Genomic DNA, 20,135 nt, shown 5'->3' on the forward strand with positions numbered 1-20,135 from the left:
TGAGCACAGTGCTGTTTTAGACCCTTTTGGAGACTCATCAAACAAGTTTCACAAAAAAATATTGTCAAAATTGTCAGCTAACTAATTTATTTTGTTTATATTTGTATTTTATTATTTTACTATTATTGTTAATTCTTGTCATTTTTAACCTTGATTTACTAACAATTAATTATTTATAAGTTTGTCATCTCCAACTTTATCTTTGCAAGTGGTATTCACCTTAATAGGTAATGCATTTAGTTTTAAGTTGTATTAAAATTGTATACCTTTGTACGTGTTGATGTATTTACCACTGGTGAATCTTAAATAAATAAAATAAAATAAAAATGTCAAATCAATAAAGACAGAAAGAGCGAAATCAGTATTTAACTAAACATATCAGAAATATGGTATTTAGTGATTACTTATTTATTAGTTAAATCTATCGGTATTACAAAGCTGGATAGCTTGTATGTTTTAACGCGATAATCTCAGGAACTACGAAGGATGACAGAAATATAATATGTTAGGTAATCCGTTAATTAAAGAAATTTATATTACTACATGATAGAAGGAATCAAACAGTAATAATAATTGAGCTAGTATAGTACAATGAAACACAGAAAAATAACACAGAGTACATCGATAACTATGGCAAATAGAAAAGGCTTCGTCAGAAAAGACGAGATAACTGAGACGAGGTTCATCGTAATTTATGATTATAATATCAATAGTTTACATGACGTATGTCGTATCTACGTGTACATATTGATGCAACTGGCGGATAATACCTTAGAGATATTAAAAAAATTAAAAGAACTAATCTTTTATAAATCAGTCGGTGAAAAATCTCCAGCACTATATATTTTTCCTTGTTACGTCAATTTCCCGGGAGATTAGGCGGGTGTCCATTAGCGACAAAGGACAGGTGTTCCGTCAGTGAGCGCTAAGCTTTATTAATCTTTTCTCTTATGGTGAGGTTTCGCACTTTTGTGGACTCAGCTCTATTGATGTGCACAAAGCGGGATAAATTCTAGTTTCATGTTTCATGGGTTACAATACAAATATATATAGATATAATATTATAGAGCTATAAAATATAATATTTTTATTTCCTCAATTTTATAAGACCAAAACCAAATATAAAATTCGGGAATGTCAATGTCAAACACGTCATATCTTTAATATTAACATTTACCAATGGACTGATTTTTTATATGGAATTGGGGGCGGACTGAAAAATGGGTTACCTGATGGTAAGTGGTTACGCTATGCACCACCCACTCACCAACCTTGGGAACTAAGATGTTATGTCGCGAGGGACCAACAGTACAGTACTGTTCCAGTGGTAGAATTTATGATGAGTGGCTGTTACCCAGACGTGCTTGCACTAAACCTTACCACCAATTATATGCGTTATGTTATAAATTCTAAAGGCTTTAGTAATAAATAGACTGCAAATAAAAATCCTGAGATTAACGCGTTCAAACAAACAAATTCTAAATATCTAGCTTAATAATGTACGTAATATTGAATATATATAATATAAAATATTATATGTAATATTAATATTATACATGCGAAACTAACTACGTTACTCTGTCTATCTGTTACGCTTTCATGGCTAAGCCACTGAACCGATTTTGAAACCTGAAAATTTGGTATGAAAAATTTTCTTTTATACCTAACACCTTCATCCAACCGATTATTTTGAATCGTGTTATGTCATTTGTTTATGTCAAATAATTCATTACATATGTAATTCAACGTTACCCAGTACAATTTGGGTATTTATAATATTTCCTCATAAAAATATTAACGTTGTGTGAACTGCCCAGTCCTTTGCAGTAATTAAAAAAAAAAATACGCACTCGTATTGCAATAACAGCCAAGTTCTCATAATCATAGCTTATAAAAATTCGAAATTCAAAAGTTACAATGTAAAGAACAGCAATGCGCTTCAACCGCCAATTAAATAACGATATGCGTATAATTCCACGATCGACCCACACAAAATAAATAAGCCTATTAGTTGTAAAAACAACGTAGCGGAGCGTATCAGGTTGAATAAATAAAGAGACGATAAACAAAGGCAACCCCAAAGCCGAAGGGACGCTTACAGACCAACTCCCGCGAGAAGGTAACCCCCCCTAACTCTCCCGCAAAAAACCCCCTCTCGCCTGTCTTGCCTCTTTGGTTCTTACCAACCCGGATGCTCGTCCCACTTCAACTTTTCTTTTATTCCTTGCGCGCTCTTATGTCTATTTTTGTTTTCCGTTAGACAGCGGAAATAATAGCGTTGGATTTTTACGGACATGTTTGTTGATTAATATATGTTATTATTTTAATCAAATAATACAATTGATCTCGAATTTATAAGCTTAAAAAAATATTATTATTTGTTTCCAATTGCTATTTTAATTTTTTAGCAACGGAAAATACTATTAAATGTAATATATTGAGGTCCATCTATAACTAAATAACTTATTTATCTATCTAATATGATTACAATAACAAAATCTACATCAAAATTAATTTATCTTTGCAATTTACATTTTAAAATCAATTTATTAAACTTTTAACGTACACAATGTAATACACAATGGTAAGTATACCATCAAATCTCGGGATGGTAGGCGTTTTTGGGGGAGGTTTTCGCCCAGCATTGGACGGCGATAAACTGAAAAAAAATGTATACCATTATGAATGCCCCTTTACATTTCTAGCAGATATTAGGTAGTATCCACGATATTCCTTTACATTTCAAGATTTGTGGGCGATAGAGTTGGCGGGCGTCATTATGTTTCTGTATTCAATCTTACAATTTACCTCATTTTTAAACAAACCGACCTCGCTATAATAGAACCACGGATCGCGAATACACACTTGTTTTTAATTATAAATGTTCGTGTAATAAATGCTCTATTCGAAGCTAAAGTTATATTAAAGGCGTGTTGTAATGACGCATGACTAGTAACTAAAAAAAAATTGCGTTGAATTTTATTTTATTAAATTAAAATCGGTGCTTTTGATGTTTGAGTTATTAGTGTTTATATAATGAGATGATGTTGATTTGTTCGTATGGTCTTTTAAATTTGCAATATAATTAACGTTTTTAAAAAAATTGCTTTTAATTTTTGTTATGATTTTATATAGAAATCCGAATTAAACAAAACTTTAGAATTTATAATTCTATATACCTCTCTTTTTATCAAAAAATTCACCTCTTAGATAGGACTTGGCGATGAATTTACAACAATATATATATTAATATAATTACAATTAGTTTAACAGCAACAATTTGTATTAATATGTCATGATTTAAAGGTTGAGTGAGCCAGGATAATTACAGGCACAAGGGACATATCGTCTTATGTATTACATCATGTGGTTATAGATCCAAGCATTATCTATTGACAAATGGACATATGTGACTTACTCATAAGTTGGTCAATCCAGCTCACATTCCTAATTTAAAAAGTATTTTTATCGCCTTATAAATTTAATAATTATAATTAATTGTTATAAAGTAGTGTTGTCTCATAGACAATGTCCTTAACAAAGAGAAAGTTCAAAGGCCGGACGTCTTATATGTTTTAGTTAATTATGACAAAACTGTCATTAGAGAAAACCCTTGTGATGTGAGAATGTCTTAATTGTTGATTTACTGGATTTCCTTTTAGCTTACTTACAAAGGAAGTTGTAAAAAATAGCGTCGCGTGTTACTTGTATACAGACATTATTTCTATTATTAACATAATATGTTTTTTAACATGAAAAGTTTTTATATATTGGCTTTGAAATTTAAAAAACAATGTTTGTATGTTCGTCCTTCAATATGTTCTGTGTAGGCTCTTATTCTACCCGTGCGAAACCGGATAAGTATTTAGCAAGTTATAAAAGTTATATTTTTATAGGTCAGTAATTCACTTAATAAAATTATTATTACTGAATCGAGTCTTGTTATTACGCCCTTGTTAATTCAAAAGTCCAAACAATCAAGTTTGAACACTCAAAAAGACAAAAGTTCCTAGGGGCCGTCAGTTGTATAGAATTGGGAATGTGTTAGAAATGGCATGAAATAATTTTCAACGAAAACGCATTTCTATACAACAAAATGTATTTGAAATCAAACCACTCATTTTTTTACATAAGGTACTTGTTTCAGATATTATATATGTATACACTTAATGGCTTAGAGTATTATACAAGTAATATAATCAAATACATATTCCAACTTTCAGCTCATGTACTCATTGAAGCAACGAAAAATAATTAACAAAAAACAATCTAAACAAAACAACTAATTTCATTAATTTTTCTTTTAATCAGATTTTAACTTAATCAATATATTAATACTATAATAACAATCACCTCACTAAAAACGTTTAAAGATTTATTTTCAAAAACATCTTTAAAAATAAATCTCATTTGCTTATAATAAAAACCTAAATATTAATGTCTTTGATTTCAATCTTAAGGGGTTGAATTTCCAAAATAACCTTCTTAACTGGTTTTAAATTATATAAGAAATCAACACACTAAGCTCCATGCTCCTAGTTAAAGTATTATAATTTATGCTCGGCGATAACGATAGTCGATAACCACAGCTCGGGCATCGGTTGTTTCCAATTCACAAACTAGATGGCGCTGTACGTAGTTGAATCGCGCTAACGTTGTGCATTCGTCAGATGCTAAAAGGTTACGGATAAATTTCAACGGCGCCAATGTCTATGGTCTGGTGACCACTTATTCATCAGATATTTTTGAAGCGCGTTATAAATATAAGCGCCTTATAAAGTAATAAATTATGTGATAACCTGAATGATGAAACGACGAATAGAAATTTTCAAATATGTGGAAATCATTAATTACTGTTTACTAATTAACTCGATAGACAACAAACGTAAATGATATATTATACTAATATATCTAGCTAGTAACTATCCCTCCTAACAATATACTAGTAAAAATAAGTATTTAACAAATATTATTTTTATAAATAATGATAATATTATATGAGAACATGAAATTCCCGCTTTCGCCTTAATAATCTTAAATTAAATAATGAAATTGAAAAGCGCAATTTAATAAAGATTATTGGTTAGGTAATTTTTCAGTTAGGCCTAAAAAAAATTATGTCCTCATTTATCAGTATAAATTAATACCGTTGTTATAACGCCAAACAATCTTTCCGCTATTATAAGTCCTAACGCACACATTATTATTCTTATGTAATTATAATTTTTTTTCATACTAATTGCTTTATTCTAACGATGCATTTTGCAAAAACAACTACGCAATAACATAAAAACATATATTAGATTATAAAAGTGACTTCCTCGTACATTCTTTATTCTAATGCTCACTGACACTCAAAATCGAGTAGCCCCCAACTGAGTGCGGTTATTTGAAATTAGCGTGGTGATTTCGCCACACGACACCCTGACACGTGCCAACGACTTTTGTATGACAGGAATACTTCAAAGACCCAATAACATCCATTGATGAGGAGAAAATTACATTCTTTTAAGGGATTTGTGTACTTGACGGTTGTTAGCTGATTTTATTAATGTATATAAAATATGAAGGAAATGGTTGGTATTTTTTTTTTTTAGGAACAGTACTGTTGCATTAAGTACACGCTTACTGTTGCGCTAAGACCTCCTATACTGATAAAACGGTATTGGAAATTATATCGAGGGCATGTATACTATGTAATATGTTGAATATTATCCAAGATATGCACTTATTCTAACGCACTTTGCCTTCACCGCCAAACAGAATGAATTTTAAAAACATTAAGCAATTGTACAATCAATACTGCCCGAATTTGAACCATATTAAATTCTAAATATTTACTTCGACTTGGTCGGAAAAAAAACTAATTTTGAATATATATCATCAACTGTGAAAGCCCCTTTATACATTTTATTAGAAAACACCCATCAGGCTCGAGTTAGCATAAACTAGGACTTTATTTATGATCAATATAAACGTAACTGTTTCTACCGAAAGAACGAAAGAACATGCGCCTGCGCTTTAATTTGTTTCAAATTATTAATTCAAAACAAACTTTATATACAAAACATTATAAGCCCGATAAAACATGGGGGACCTTACAATGCCGCAGAACGCATAATCACTGGACCGATGCGAGATAAGATCGGGAGTAAAAATCGCGAATCACCCATCACAAAGCGAACTCCCGGGGCGATCTGGGTCTTGTTTGCCGACAAGTTGCACGATCGATCTGACAGTTTAATTGGCGGTTGTCAAAATGTTTGTTGCGGTTATGTTAACAGTGACTGTGATTTCTTTTCACTGATATCTTCCTGTAAATGGATGTCGCAGTGTTACAAATGTATTTAATGGGAAATAATTATTTATATGGCATTACATATTTTATCTTTACATTGTTTTTGTAATGATTAGGAATCCTTGCGTTAAGTTTTTTCGTTAGTAATGATCTTGAAATTTTAGTATCCCTACTAAAATAACGCATCGTTCTTCAAAACAGTTTATTAAAAAAAGTTTTGTTGCTGTCTAATCAGATCGCAACACAGACAATAAATCAATATTTAATGAAAAAATCATTATCATTTCGTTATACATTATTTCATTTATTTTAGGTACTTATGCAACTAATGCAAGTCTTTTGTAAAGGGATATCTGAGCTTATCTCGCGATCCATCGACGCACAGATAAAAACAAGTCATGATGTTGCAAGTTAGCGAATGTAATAATTAATTCAAAGCATTATTGTGCAATCTGTTCGCGATATTAAAACGCATTTTAGAATTCCGTTCGAAATGAATAGAGTCGCTTATTACATAAAACTAAAATAATCTTGTTAAAAGTATTTTATTTTATGTAGTTTACCAAAAAAAAAAAAATTATTAAAACCCTTCTTATTTCAAAATAGGTAGATGGTCACATATGTCATTTGATGGTATGTTTCCGGAGCCCATCGACATTTACACTGTTAGAAATATTAACAAATCCTTACAAACGTAAATGCGAGTTAAGACGCTATATCGCTTGTGCTAATTATAATAATAATAATAATAAATAACTTTATTCACCAAAAAGAAACAAAGAAAAAAAAAATAAAGGTACAAAACCATAAAAAAAGAGTTAACAATATCATATTTCATAATTTGGTGAAAAGGTCGTAGTCTCAGGTAGGCTGCTTTTCAGTCTACGCCTTGTACATATGCTGCCAACACAAACGCTACATTCAGTAAAAGGTAGAAGATAAAATTACTTAAATAATAAAAGGCTCACAAAATTAGGCTCACTCGTCCATCAATCTTGAACACAGCAAAGCTTTATATAGCTTTGTTACGGTTTGGCGGTAGATTAACCAATAAGTTCAACTGGGTCGGACAAATGGGTATGTGTCGATATTTTGTAAATGATAAAAATGAAAACTTATTACAACTCTACGGGTTCTATATCCCGGTTTGTGCATTAGCGATTCATTTTGATATGTCATCATACTGGCTCCGCCTGCGTTGCGCTTTGTGCCGCTGACGCCGGGGCAATTGTTATCCCTTTTATCACCCTTTATTCAAATTATCAACACATACACAATACCAACCATAAATACAACCATAATCCTCTTCGCATAAATACATTTTTCATTCAATGCTTCCATTATTTTGGAAAATTTAACGTTAATCACCCTCACACAATTCGACCGAATAAAATCGATTTGGAAGGCTAGAATAATATATCTAGGAATGAGGACATGTCATCCAATGACAGTAAATATTATGATTTCATCCGAGATCTTGCATCTCTTACGTCAATGTGACGTACGTTTTATTATTCAGCATTCGATAAATTTTCACCAAATCCGTTCTTTGAACAAAACACTTCAACCTTAATTCAATGGGCTTTAGGGTTATAATCGTTTTTAATGTTTAAAAAAATTAGTACCAAACTATTTTGATTCTGTCGGTCTTATAAATTACGTCGTGGCATGTCCGGTCGTCATCTCTGATCTCTTTGTCAGTTCTCACAACGATTTCAATTCCTTCAAATGCAATGTTTTTGATCTATGTTTATATTAATCTTCTATTTCATCTTAATCACCAAAGTACGACCTCATTGCTTTGACAATAGCTTAATGACGATTTATTGGTAGCTCAAAGTATTAATGTTCTATCTTGAAATGTTGAGAGGGCGTAATCTCATAATCGTTGAAATTATTGTATAGAACTGCGATAGAGTGCCAAGGACGAAATGACATATGGCGCGTGTTTACCCAGGTTAATTATAGCCAGCCATCTTTATTGATCGGACATCGGTGCGTACGCTGAACACGTAACTCGAGATCACGCCCAATGGACTCTATTGGCACGCCAACGTTTGACCCAATAATTGTAATGATCATAACACTATATTACATACATACATTGACACATTACATTGGCGTTTTCGGCTCACCTGTGCTAGAACAATTAATTCTTATACCGCACCTGGTCATCTCCATCGAACATATAATTTTTATATCATATGTAACATTAATAATGCTATCAAAATGCTGTTGAAATGTCAAAACGACGGTCCGCTATAAAATATAAGCATCAATTGCTAGGACATCTCCGCGGAGCTATTAAATAAAAGTCTTTTTACATTAGATAAATCGCGAACGTTATTCAGGAACATCTGTCCCGTGCCGATTACATCCATACATTATGCTCGGTTTGTTGTTTTTAATAAAAAGTTTAATCCGTTCGGTTATGACGGCAATTTGTCTGGCAGATGGAAAAACTTGCTCGATTACCAGAGTAGCTCGGCCTCCGGTATCGGCATCGGGTCGCTATTACAACCGCATCACGCTTTTTATTTGCGTGATTATGTCATGCATATTTATGTATTCGCTTCTGTCTTACATTTACGCTTTTTCTTTTTATAATCCTCAGCTATATTTCACTTAAGCGTGCTGTCACAGGATCTTTTAAGCGAAATTAAAGTCTTTTGTATACACCGCTTGCATTCGGCTGCTGTGATATTTCATATATTCGAGTCATCGAGTGATTTCGATTTCATCACGTTATAATATTGTACCGGTACAACCATTAACAATTCAATACTGTCGTAATGAAGAGCCGATAAAATGTATATTGCGATATTCGTCGCGACTCGTGGCAATTAATCGAAATTTTCTTTTTTCGGTACGTCTTTATGGGTGCAAAGATTTAATGGGCGTCCCTTGGGTGATTTAGCACACAACTTAGGACTCTTTGTCATGACTGGCGCTTAAGCGTGTAATATATCTTGGGGGACAAATATCGAGAAGAAAGATCTCTCATTTGTGTGTCGTACAAAAGTACGGCGACTTGTTGACTGATTTAACATTTTGGAATGTAGCTTGTATTTAGAATAATATGTGTAATATGTACTTTAAATATTTTCAATTGCTTTTATTTTAAATATTCTTAATAATAATATGTGAAGGTCAAATGTATGTAAGGTCAAAACCATGTAACAAAAAGAGTAGTTTCTTCGTCACGCTGCTGTGGCCGCAGATTCTTCTGTATACACGTAGATTTTTTGATTTCCGCGTGATTGATCTAATTGTCACGTAGGTCTGTCCGATCCTCAAGACCATAATAAAAAAATGTAATATATTATATATTTTTTTATCTTTTGCAGAATATAAACACCGTATCAGCGGAAATGGAACTGCAAAGACTTCAACAGGAGCACCTCAGGAGACAAGAAATGGTGAGGCGTGGACACTTATACCCAGGCCCTCCGCTTGGCCTTCTCCCGTTATTAGAGCAGATGCGACCGCAGCCACCACCACAATCGAATGTAAGTCAAATTTTACAACATATAGTGTTGCTAAGCGCTTTGTGGAAAGACATCTGGATATCTACCACCACCTTGGATAGCACTCATTCTATAATATCTATCTTTTACAACCAAATATAAATTATTTATATCGCTGTCTGTCAAAAGGGTAAACTAATAAGTGTCATAAAAGACACAGAGGACCTAAGGCATAAATAAAACCTTAATTGCTCAATGAAATAAATGCCGTTACTAATATATAAATTAATTAAATAATAGTCTACATATCATATTTTTATTTATTATTGTTTCAACGTGCTAATCCTAAAATCTATTATTTAAAATAAAAAAAAAATTTCGCTTTACGTAGCATTTATTTGCATTAGATATTAAAAGCGTTAATGGCAGAATGGTTTGCAGACCGCCTAGCGATGTTAAGTCGTACGTTCGATTCTGACCCCATGGGCTACTTGTCGTCCCCACATAATTGGAGGGATAAATAGGATTAGTAATTCCTTAAAATCCCGGAATGCTAACCGCGGATAAAACCACACGAAGCAATTAGTACTAGAATAAATATATAATACTTGTATAAAATATTTGAGATAAACACAAGAACAAAAATTATGACAGCTTAATTGATTCAAGCAAGCGGGAACTAATTAATTATATATTTATATTGACGGTAACACGCATTGGCTAATATCCTGTCCCAATTATTTATTATTGACGCATTTTACGAATTTAACGTTGATAAATTTCTTTATAACATTACATAATGAGGAAAAAATTTCGCTCGCAAACGGATTTTTTTGTTTATTTCATATATTAATTAATTAATTAAATAGGACGTGATTCGTTATTATATACATGTTTATTATGAAAGCAATGCTATAAAAATACCTATGAAATAGTAATTCTTAACTGAATCAATAAATGATAAATATTAAAAAGTAAAAGTAAAGCGACATTCCGTAAATATTTCACTGCTGGCTAATAACAATATTTAAGAGCGTATTCCATAGCACTACACTAATAACGGCAGGCGTATAAACCAAACCTTCGTTGAGAATGAGATGTATTAAAATGAGAAAAACACAAAAAATCTGGATTTGGACCTGCGAGTATTATTTTATACAACATTATAGAATATGAACACATCCCTAAAATCTACTTTCATTATATAAAGCAATAACATAGGCAATAAACTATATGTTACACACATTAAATTAATCGGAGTTATACATTCTAAATTCTCGACTCGTAAAGTGCGTTTAATGAAACCGGTTATTAAATCGAAACACCATGTATATGCATACGATAGATATATATAATTATATTATTTAAAAGATTTATTGATAATTAAGTGCGTATAAGAACATTTCGAGAATATTCCGCAAAACGAAAGTTGTTTTAAAAATCTAATTAAACGAAACCGGTGTCGCTTATGTAAAATATATGTAATAATGTATAATTAGACGGTTCGAACGGTCATACATCATTTCCCTTCTAATTTTTTAACTAAATCAATTTAAAGTCGATTTTAAGATAACATTAAGCCGCAAAATAAATAGTCAAACAGTCATATACTATATATAAAATAGATAAAAAAAATTTTAAAGGCATTTGTATTTTAAATTATACTTTTTTCCGTATAGAGGCTTATTTTATAGTCTATATCAATTGTGACGTTTTCTGAGACAACAATAAAGTGTTAATATAACTTCTAAATTAATGATAAACCAATGCTATTAAAAAATGTAATAAAATAATGCAATCAGTCAACCAACATTAAATAAACTCATAATATGAAAATTAGTTTCAAGCAATAACAAAAAACGTAGCAATATAGATATCATATTTTCCTGACCGATTTCGGCCACGGCGGCCAATGCGCGTTTTAAGTGCTCTCCGAGGCACGGTACTATACACGCTGCCATCTTCCGGACTCCGGGCTGTTACTGAGAATTTTTGAAAGAAAAACCCAATAATTTTATATCGGTCCGACATCGGATTTGAACCAGCAACTTTGTAATCTGCGACCTTCTAAGTTGTGCACTATACCAACGAAGCAGTAAAGACCTTAACACTATTAAAGAATTAGTGAATAATTATGAAAATTGTGGTAAAAGCAACATTACGTGGATATATTGTGGGTAGTACTATCGTTGACAGTACATAGTTGCTTAATTGAAACGGCTCCAAAATTCGCAAACTGACCTAGATGCTTATGATAAATGGGATGCCAAAAATGATGATGGTTCATTAAAATTTTAAAATAAACAAGCGGGTTATATTTTTAACCTGTATAGTTTAACATAAGATTTATATTTATTATTATGTATTTTCGTGTTGATAAGTTTTCACTTTTTACAAAATCGTCCTTGGAACATTTTTCTTCAACAATATATTGCTTAAAATTGGACCAAACCTCAACAGCTTTTGTACTTTTTACTGACCTTCCTACAATTATTGTCTTTGTCATATTCTCTAGGTATTTTTCGCATTAATTTGAATCTTCCCAAGAAATAAAAATAAATGATAAAATAATTTGGGTATTCCATTCATGAATTCTAAAATTTGTTGAACTTTATATTTGCAGGTGGTGCCAACATCAACTTGGCCAGCGACAGCTCAACTAGCCCAACTGACAGCAAGCGCGCGTTCTCCTCCACCTCAAGATCCGGATGCACCATTAAACCTCAGCAAGCAACGTTCACCGTCGCCTGCGCAGCCCATGATGCTTCAAAGATTCGTGCCCTACCCGCCAATGGAAGACAACAGTCCTTATAATATGAAGAAAGATGATGATTATAACACTGGCTGCAATAGTAAGTACCTACCTTGATATACATAAGTTACCTTAACAATACTGGACTAGATTTTTTTTATGTTTTCTCTGTTTTTTCTGTACAAGACATTAAAGCTTTATCACAATATCTAGTTCAGCATTGAATAGCTTGCATGCAACGAAAAATTGGCGAGATATAAAACAATTTAAGTATTGTATTTGACAAATGATTGTCGGGCCTTTTTTATTCAAGAGAAACTTAGATGTTTTGGTACATCTTGTTATGGCGATTGGTTGAACGCTATAGAAGTTGATTTGCTTTAACGAAATGAAACAAAAAATAACTTACATATTTGGTCAAATAGTGTCAAAGTATATTTATTAAACAAACATACCAACAATAATTTTGTATACAGATATTAATATGATATCATATATTAATCATGTAGCTTAGATAAAATACACATAAATTGACAAGTTACATTGTAAGCCATTCCAGATGGTATTTCATTAGTTATGAGTCGGAACGTCGGTGATTGACCTTGAAATTGTAAACACTATATTTTTTTCGCATAGCGCAAAGAAATCAGTGACACAATTTCGAGACGCAAGTCTGCATGCCTCGAGCCATGAATCAGATAACGATCATTATGACGCTTACTGGCGTCACAAACGCGCAAACGATCCAAAAATATGGAGACGGCTGTCTTATCAAATCATTTATTAGCCATACGGATGGGCGTAGACATAACCCCGTCAGAAATAAAAGTGGACAAGGCCCCGCGGATCAGACGCCTACTTATAATTCACCGCTATTGCTGTTCAAAATGAAAACATAGTACTGACTTGGCAGCCAATTAAATGTGTTTTCATCTCTTATCTCATAGATATTCAATAGTTATTTATTAATTCGATGACGGTTACCGAAATTGATTTAAAAACAACGGCCGTGTTTTTAAATCAAACGGTCACATACTTCTATTTCACTGGCTCAACCTTCGAAGCTATAATATAATAATGTTTTCGTTCGTGGTTTCAAATTCAAGTTTCCATATTTAATGTAGAATCATTAAACTTATTGACAGTTAAGTATGAGCAATGAATATGAGAAGAACCAGCTAAAGAACCATAGCGGTTTTTTTTACTACTAGAATAGTTTCTTGCCGGTTCGTCTCGGTAGAATCTATATTCCAAACCGGTGGTAGCACTACATTTAATTCAATTTTGTAACATGGTGATTCAAATGTGCTTCAATGAGCCTACTTACTACAGAATAATTTGGTTTTGATTTCAATCTTGAATGATCTTACACGATTATTAAATCCAAAGTTTTATAATACACGAGCATTGAACAAACCTCGCTCCGGTTGTCAACCCATCCAATGAACCGATATTAATGTCAGAAATTCGCAAAACATTACGCAACATATGAACTAAAATAAACAAGGAATTAAATGAATAGTTGCTTTCGCTACGAAATGTGAAAACTAAGAAATGTTCCGTGTCGCCGCCAAACATTTTGATGTCTGAGTTTAATTGCTAAATATAATTAATCTAGATATGATGTAAAACAGTTACGATGCGGGAAACACGAGTTTATGTAGGTCAGGTTGTTATAGGGAAGACAGTTTCCAACTACACCTGCTGATGCGCGGACCTCTTGTACACGATATCGTTCAAGTGGAGTTTTGTACACAGTGACGTCACTGTGTCTGTCAAGTTGAGGTGTGTTGTGATATTGAATTGAAAGTTGGATAGCATAGTACAAGATTGTATGCTTGTACTAATTATTATATTTCGTAGCAGATGAAGTATTTATTTATTATGAGATTTTAAGTAAATATTTAAAAACTGAAGATATTCCAAAAGTGCGGAAACATTTTATTTGAAGCTACCTCATCTATACCTATTTATGAATTATTTAATTCCATATTCCAAGGAAAAATACCAAACATAGTTGCTTTTAATTTATAATGTAATATTATTAGTAAATTTTTAAACAATAAAAAAAAATATTCTTTAATGTATAAGTTAAAGAAATAAAGCCGTGTAAAAAATTATACTTGCAATTATAATTGAACGTATAATTTGTAATACTAATGCACTCTAAAAAGTTTTTGTATATTATTTAATATAAATTATGATGCGAATAAATTTAATAGTGCACACTTTAAATAGTTGGCACTAACCCAAACCAAGATGGTTACAAAATGAGGTGTCGTTTGGTTTCCTTTAAAACAAGAGAATCGCGAGAAATATGGAATAGATGGCGCTCAAGACGCACGCTTCCGCCCTTCGTTGATCTGCCCGATTGTACTTGTACGTGGAAAAGTTTAATAAAGCTAATATATCTCTCACAGTATATGTTTAAACTTATCAAACATGTACAAAATTGTTTTACTCAAAAAATCAATTTTGATTAAAAATCATTACATTATAGAATTCGAACTTAATACGAGTCCGCTTATCATCAATGTCATGAGACATTTGAAGCATAAATGATAAGCAACAGGCAAAACTGTCGTCTAATTGGAAGATATTTTTATGACCGACACGTAAAATGTACTCGACTGTACTTTTGTCAAATGGGAGTTAATCATGCATAATCAAAATGTTTTCGCGTTCACAGATCTTATTCGTTTCGCATGTACCAGTATATACGTTTTGGAATCGTGTATCACGCGAATCGTCCGATGTAGGATGTTATAAATTATCTAACAGCGTGTCAAATTAATTCGAGGAATGTGTACACTTTGAGAGGTCGAAGTTTCCGTGCGACAGAGCTTATTAATTGTAGGGACACTTGGTTACGAATCCGTCAACTGAAATGTTAAGCGGATGTGTCTTGTATTTGCTCTAAATATTTGTGAACGAATCCTTTATGACTTTTCATCGCGATTATACATAAACGTCAAGGAGTGTTATTGATTTTAACTTTCATAATAATATATAAATGCAACATTAGATTTTATTTATCAAAGTGAATTTCTGATACGATAAATACGATAGCTATTTACCAAATTCAACTCGGTAATTATATAGAATGACAGTGTTGCTTAAAAACATATTAATTTATGAGTTTTATATTAAAGAATTTTTGAAATACATAGTGACAGAATAATCTGATGAGATACGAAAATTCCATATATCAATCCGCTCATCCGAAAAGCAACTAGTCCAGAATAGATCCATTCTTAATCTTTGTTTAACGATTGTTTTACAGCCGGCATTCACTGTTCGCGATAATTTACGACATAGCTTAGCGAGGCATCCGATTGAATTCTTTGTATGAGCCTGCGATCCACTAATACCTGTGACTTATGTCTTAGAAAATAGAGACTAAAATACAATAACAAACGACACCCTAGATAATCGTCTAAGATAGTTCGAGCTAAAATATACAATTTAGTTTAGGAAGTAAAACTTAAACTGTTTGTGTTGTTACCGTTTTATGATATCGTTCGTAAAATTGTGTAAATATTTTTAGTTATTCAAATAAGGAAACCGTGACAGTTCAGTGTTCCAAACACGCGAATCTAGATCAAAAGTTTGCGGGTTCAAAGCCGAGCAAGTATCACTTAGTTTTCACGTACTTAATTCGTGCCTCTAATTCAACTCGTGCACCTGCATGTGTCGAGCGTAATTCTGCCACATTGGAGACTGACTGTCATTGTGGCAGCGTAGAGGAATAAGTTCCGAAACCTCGAAAGAGGAAGCGTTTGCCCAGCAATGGATCATTTTCATGTTACATTACTTTACACAAATAATTTGTAACATTTCATTTGGTTATAAAAAATAAACTTGTTCACATCGAAAATCACCCATTAAGCTTCCTTTAGTCCCTAAGCACCATTCTCCGATGAAACGAACTGATAACATTACCTTTTTTTTCAGCGTCTTCTTGGGCTCAGTCTCCTCCAGAAGAGGCAGAGAAAGCAAAGCTGATTCGTCAACCAAAACGCGATGAAGCCGGCAAACCCCATATCAAGAGACCCATGAACGCATTCATGGTATGGGCAAAAGACGAACGCCGTAAGATCCTTAAAGCCTGCCCGGATATGCATAACTCGAATATATCAAAGATTCTCGGTGCGAGATGGAAGGCCATGTCCAACGCGGAGAAGCAGCCATACTACGAAGAACAATCGAGACTTTCTAAGTTGCACATGGAAAAACACCCTGATTATAGGTAAGAATATTTGTGTTTTTATTATTGCCGTAATCAATTATCTTTATCAACTTTATTCCAAGCATAATTATTATGTGTTATGTCTTTTTAATTTTGATTATTTAATTCCAGGTACCGACCAAGACCGAAGCGAACATGCATAGTTGATGGAAAGAAGATGCGAATATCAGAATATAAGAATTTGATGCGCACGCGCAGACAGGAGATGAGGCAGCTGTGGTGCAGAGATGGGGGGAGCGAACTAAACTTTCTTCCTTCTTTATCAAGCCCCGGACCATCTAACTCGTCACCACCACCCAATGGAGGGAATTACATGAACCCAGGGTTCTCTCCCCCACTGTCTCCTAGGGAGGAAGATTGAGGTACGGCGCGCGGCTGGCCCTATCCGCACGCCGCGCCCCTCTCCCTACCCCCGTCTCACCATCCCTGGTAAACTCCAGAAAGTTCTCGAATAAACGACAGGAACAGAAGAATCTCGTTAGTTGCGACTTCATCAACTGCTTAATGTGAGATCTTCAAGGCTATAATTGTTGTTAATAAATATGATGCCAGTGTCGCTCAGATCTCTCGTCTATACAAATGTCTAATTATAATTGAGATTATTCCATTAGTGAATTAAGATCGAATCATGTAAACGCTTCGGTTTACGATAAGTAGATGGCAGTAATCGTTTGGACTGTGCTAGGATTGTATCTACTAGTGATTAGACGATTAGAGAAGTGTATATAATAAGTTATATTGTTATATTTCATCAAATTTCAATGTAAATATTTGATAATCCTCTGTAGATATGTATGCACGTAATCGATGTTCGGATAAAGTTATCTGTAGTAAGGTCTAGATTAGCCATAGAGTAAAAAGTTATTTAAGTATTAGAATCCGGAATTTACTTTTGTGTGGCCATGTGTAAATCTTAGTTAAAATATCTTTTCGTAGTATAGATTTAAGGGATTTAATTGTATCAAACCAAAAATTTGAAGCGGAATGCTTGAAAATTTAAGTGTTTTGAACACGAGCTGTCGAAGAACCAGTGATAACTATGATGCATAATAAAAAAGTATAAATAAAATAACTCATAATACTCATTAGCGGAAATTTGTACTTTAAACAACTATATTTAGTGAGTAAAAAATTGTAATGTCATATCTTCGATGCTTTGTAACTCATAAGTATCTATGAAAAAAATATTTAATCTGTGCCAACCAGTGTTGAAAACAAGATGGTGGTCAATTTGGAGATTGTCAATTTACATTATAAATAGAAAGATTGTTCTATTTATTCCCAATTTATATTTCAAATAGGCCCACCGAAATGTGGGGAAATAATAAATATTAAAATCAAATATTCGCTTTATCAAATCGTGCAATTTATTAGTAGACGTAGAATAAGGTATAGTTGACAAATATCTTCATAATATAATTATAGTGAAACAAAGTTGTATAGACTTTAGTGTTAATTCAGGTTAAAGGGAGCGATGTCGTTAATTGCCATTTTATTTGTTATTTATTTTTCTAATTGTACTTTTCTTGTTTTCTTTTTTTGTACTAATGGCGAGTGCATACCTATAATTTTATATTATCTATAAATAACAATATACATTGTACTTTTATTATCAGTTGTCATTTTTTTATCTAACTGATTTTCTTTTTTTTTTATATTGTACATACCTATCCGGAAAAATGATTTGCGGTCTGTACTCGCCTTTATATTGTATGCCAGTAATATTATGTAATCGACGTGAATAGATGTAGAGGAATAAGCGTATAAATAAATTATTGTGTACGTGACTTAATCGAATATGTAGCGTGTACTTCTTAGTAAATGTGTAAGGGTTTAGAAAGTGACGTTAAATTATTTATTCTTATGTTGATTCCCATTGTACATACGCGATATATTAATGTGAAAGTTAGTTGTGTTTATTTTATAATGATCGATACTTAATATGCGAATCGCATAGATCTCGGTCGATTTTTTTATTCGTATTTATTATCTGTTTCACAGACTATTCATTTATAACGGATCTGCCTTGATAATTTCGTTTAACGGTATAGATTTTTTTTTTTTCATAAAAATAACGTACCGAGGTATGTTATTTTTATTCTAATTACTTAAATTATGTGTTGTTATATTTCTTATGGTTTTTAACTAAATTATTTTTTCATTGATTGAGATTATTTTGTTAAAGTTTCCACTAAGTACACAAATGCGTAGATAGACTTAGGTTTTAATACCTAGTTGGTATAAACCAGGACACATTATTCAAATTGTGCCAAAACCCAAAAGTTTAATAAAAAGTAATTATACAAAAAAAATATATTTTGTTTTATTTTTTAACGCCCAATACAGGACATATGGGAAAAAAACTTTATCTGTTATTAAAAAAAAATAAACATGAAAAAATGTTTAACCAATACGCAATACAAACTAGTTGGAAGAAATGTAACTTCTCTAACTTTCTGTATGTCACACTCCATATCTATATATCATAATTATCTTCATATTGTGAAGAGAGAAATGTTTCTGAGTCTTCTGTAGTTCTTAGAGAAGTAATTTGTGCTCTTTCACTATTCTGTTGAGACATACACAAGGATATCATATCTATAATTTCATTTTTTATTAGTACTAAAGCAACTGTGGTGCCATGGCCAGTGAAATCTCATACCTGATACCCCTGAGGGTTCGTTCGAGTTTAAGTTTTTGTCACATGTTCAGAATATATATAAACTATTGAAAACGTCCAAGAAAAATTGATTATAAAAAAAAACTTCATGTTATTTTATAATAATGGTATATTAAATACGATTACGGTATAATTGTTACAACTGATATGGCTACATTGTTGAATACAAAAATATAATGTTTGCCTTTAGATGTAAGATCAATTATGTTTTACCTTAAGACACGGAATCCACTAAAATATATATTTATATATTTTATTATATTGGTTACATAAGGATAGCTACACATAATACATAGGGCTATTCAGTTCTGATTTTATATTTCCACTAGACCATGACGAATATCACTCGACAGGTTCAGTGTCATTTGGAATAAAAAAAAATAGTTTCATTGTCAGACGTCAACTGATTGGTTCACTTATGTCACCTTTGACGTATGTCAATTAAAGTAACAGTAACAGTACAGTAACAGCCTGTTAATGTCCCACTGCTGGGCTAAGGCCTCCTCTCCCTTTTTGAGGAGAAGGTTTGGAGCTTATTCCACCACGCTGCTCCAATGCGGGTTGGTAGAATACACATGTGGCAGAATTTCAATGAAATCAGACACATGCAGGTTTCCTCACGATGTTTTCCTTCACCGTCAAGCACGAGATGAATTATAAACACAAATTAAGCACATGAAAATTCAGTG

The 20,135-nt window shown here is 32.5% G+C and overlaps 1 protein-coding gene across 3 annotated transcripts in view; it reads left to right on the forward strand.

Annotated features, from left to right (window-relative positions):
• Window positions 1–20,135, forward strand: part of LOC126776810 (transcription factor Sox-6) — a 488,433-nt gene that overhangs the window by 266,490 nt on the left and 201,808 nt on the right. For 2 of the 3 annotated variants that reach the window (XM_050499607.1, XM_050499606.1), the window contains 4 exons: window positions 9,646–9,807; window positions 12,389–12,617; window positions 16,472–16,766; window positions 16,878–18,830. In XM_050499607.1, coding sequence (XP_050355564.1) covers window positions 9,646–9,807; window positions 12,389–12,617; window positions 16,472–16,766; window positions 16,878–17,127 — 936 coding nt within the window. In that variant the 3' untranslated portion in view covers window positions 17,128–18,830. Of the gene's footprint in view, window positions 1–9,645; window positions 9,808–12,388; window positions 12,618–16,471; window positions 16,767–16,877; window positions 18,831–20,135 lie in introns of those variants that run through there. The other variant, XR_007669982.1, reaches the window with a different exon arrangement.

This window comes from Nymphalis io, chromosome 21, assembly GCF_905147045.1.
Source record: "Nymphalis io chromosome 21, ilAglIoxx1.1, whole genome shotgun sequence".
NCBI lineage: Eukaryota > Metazoa > Arthropoda > Insecta > Lepidoptera > Nymphalidae > Nymphalis > Nymphalis io.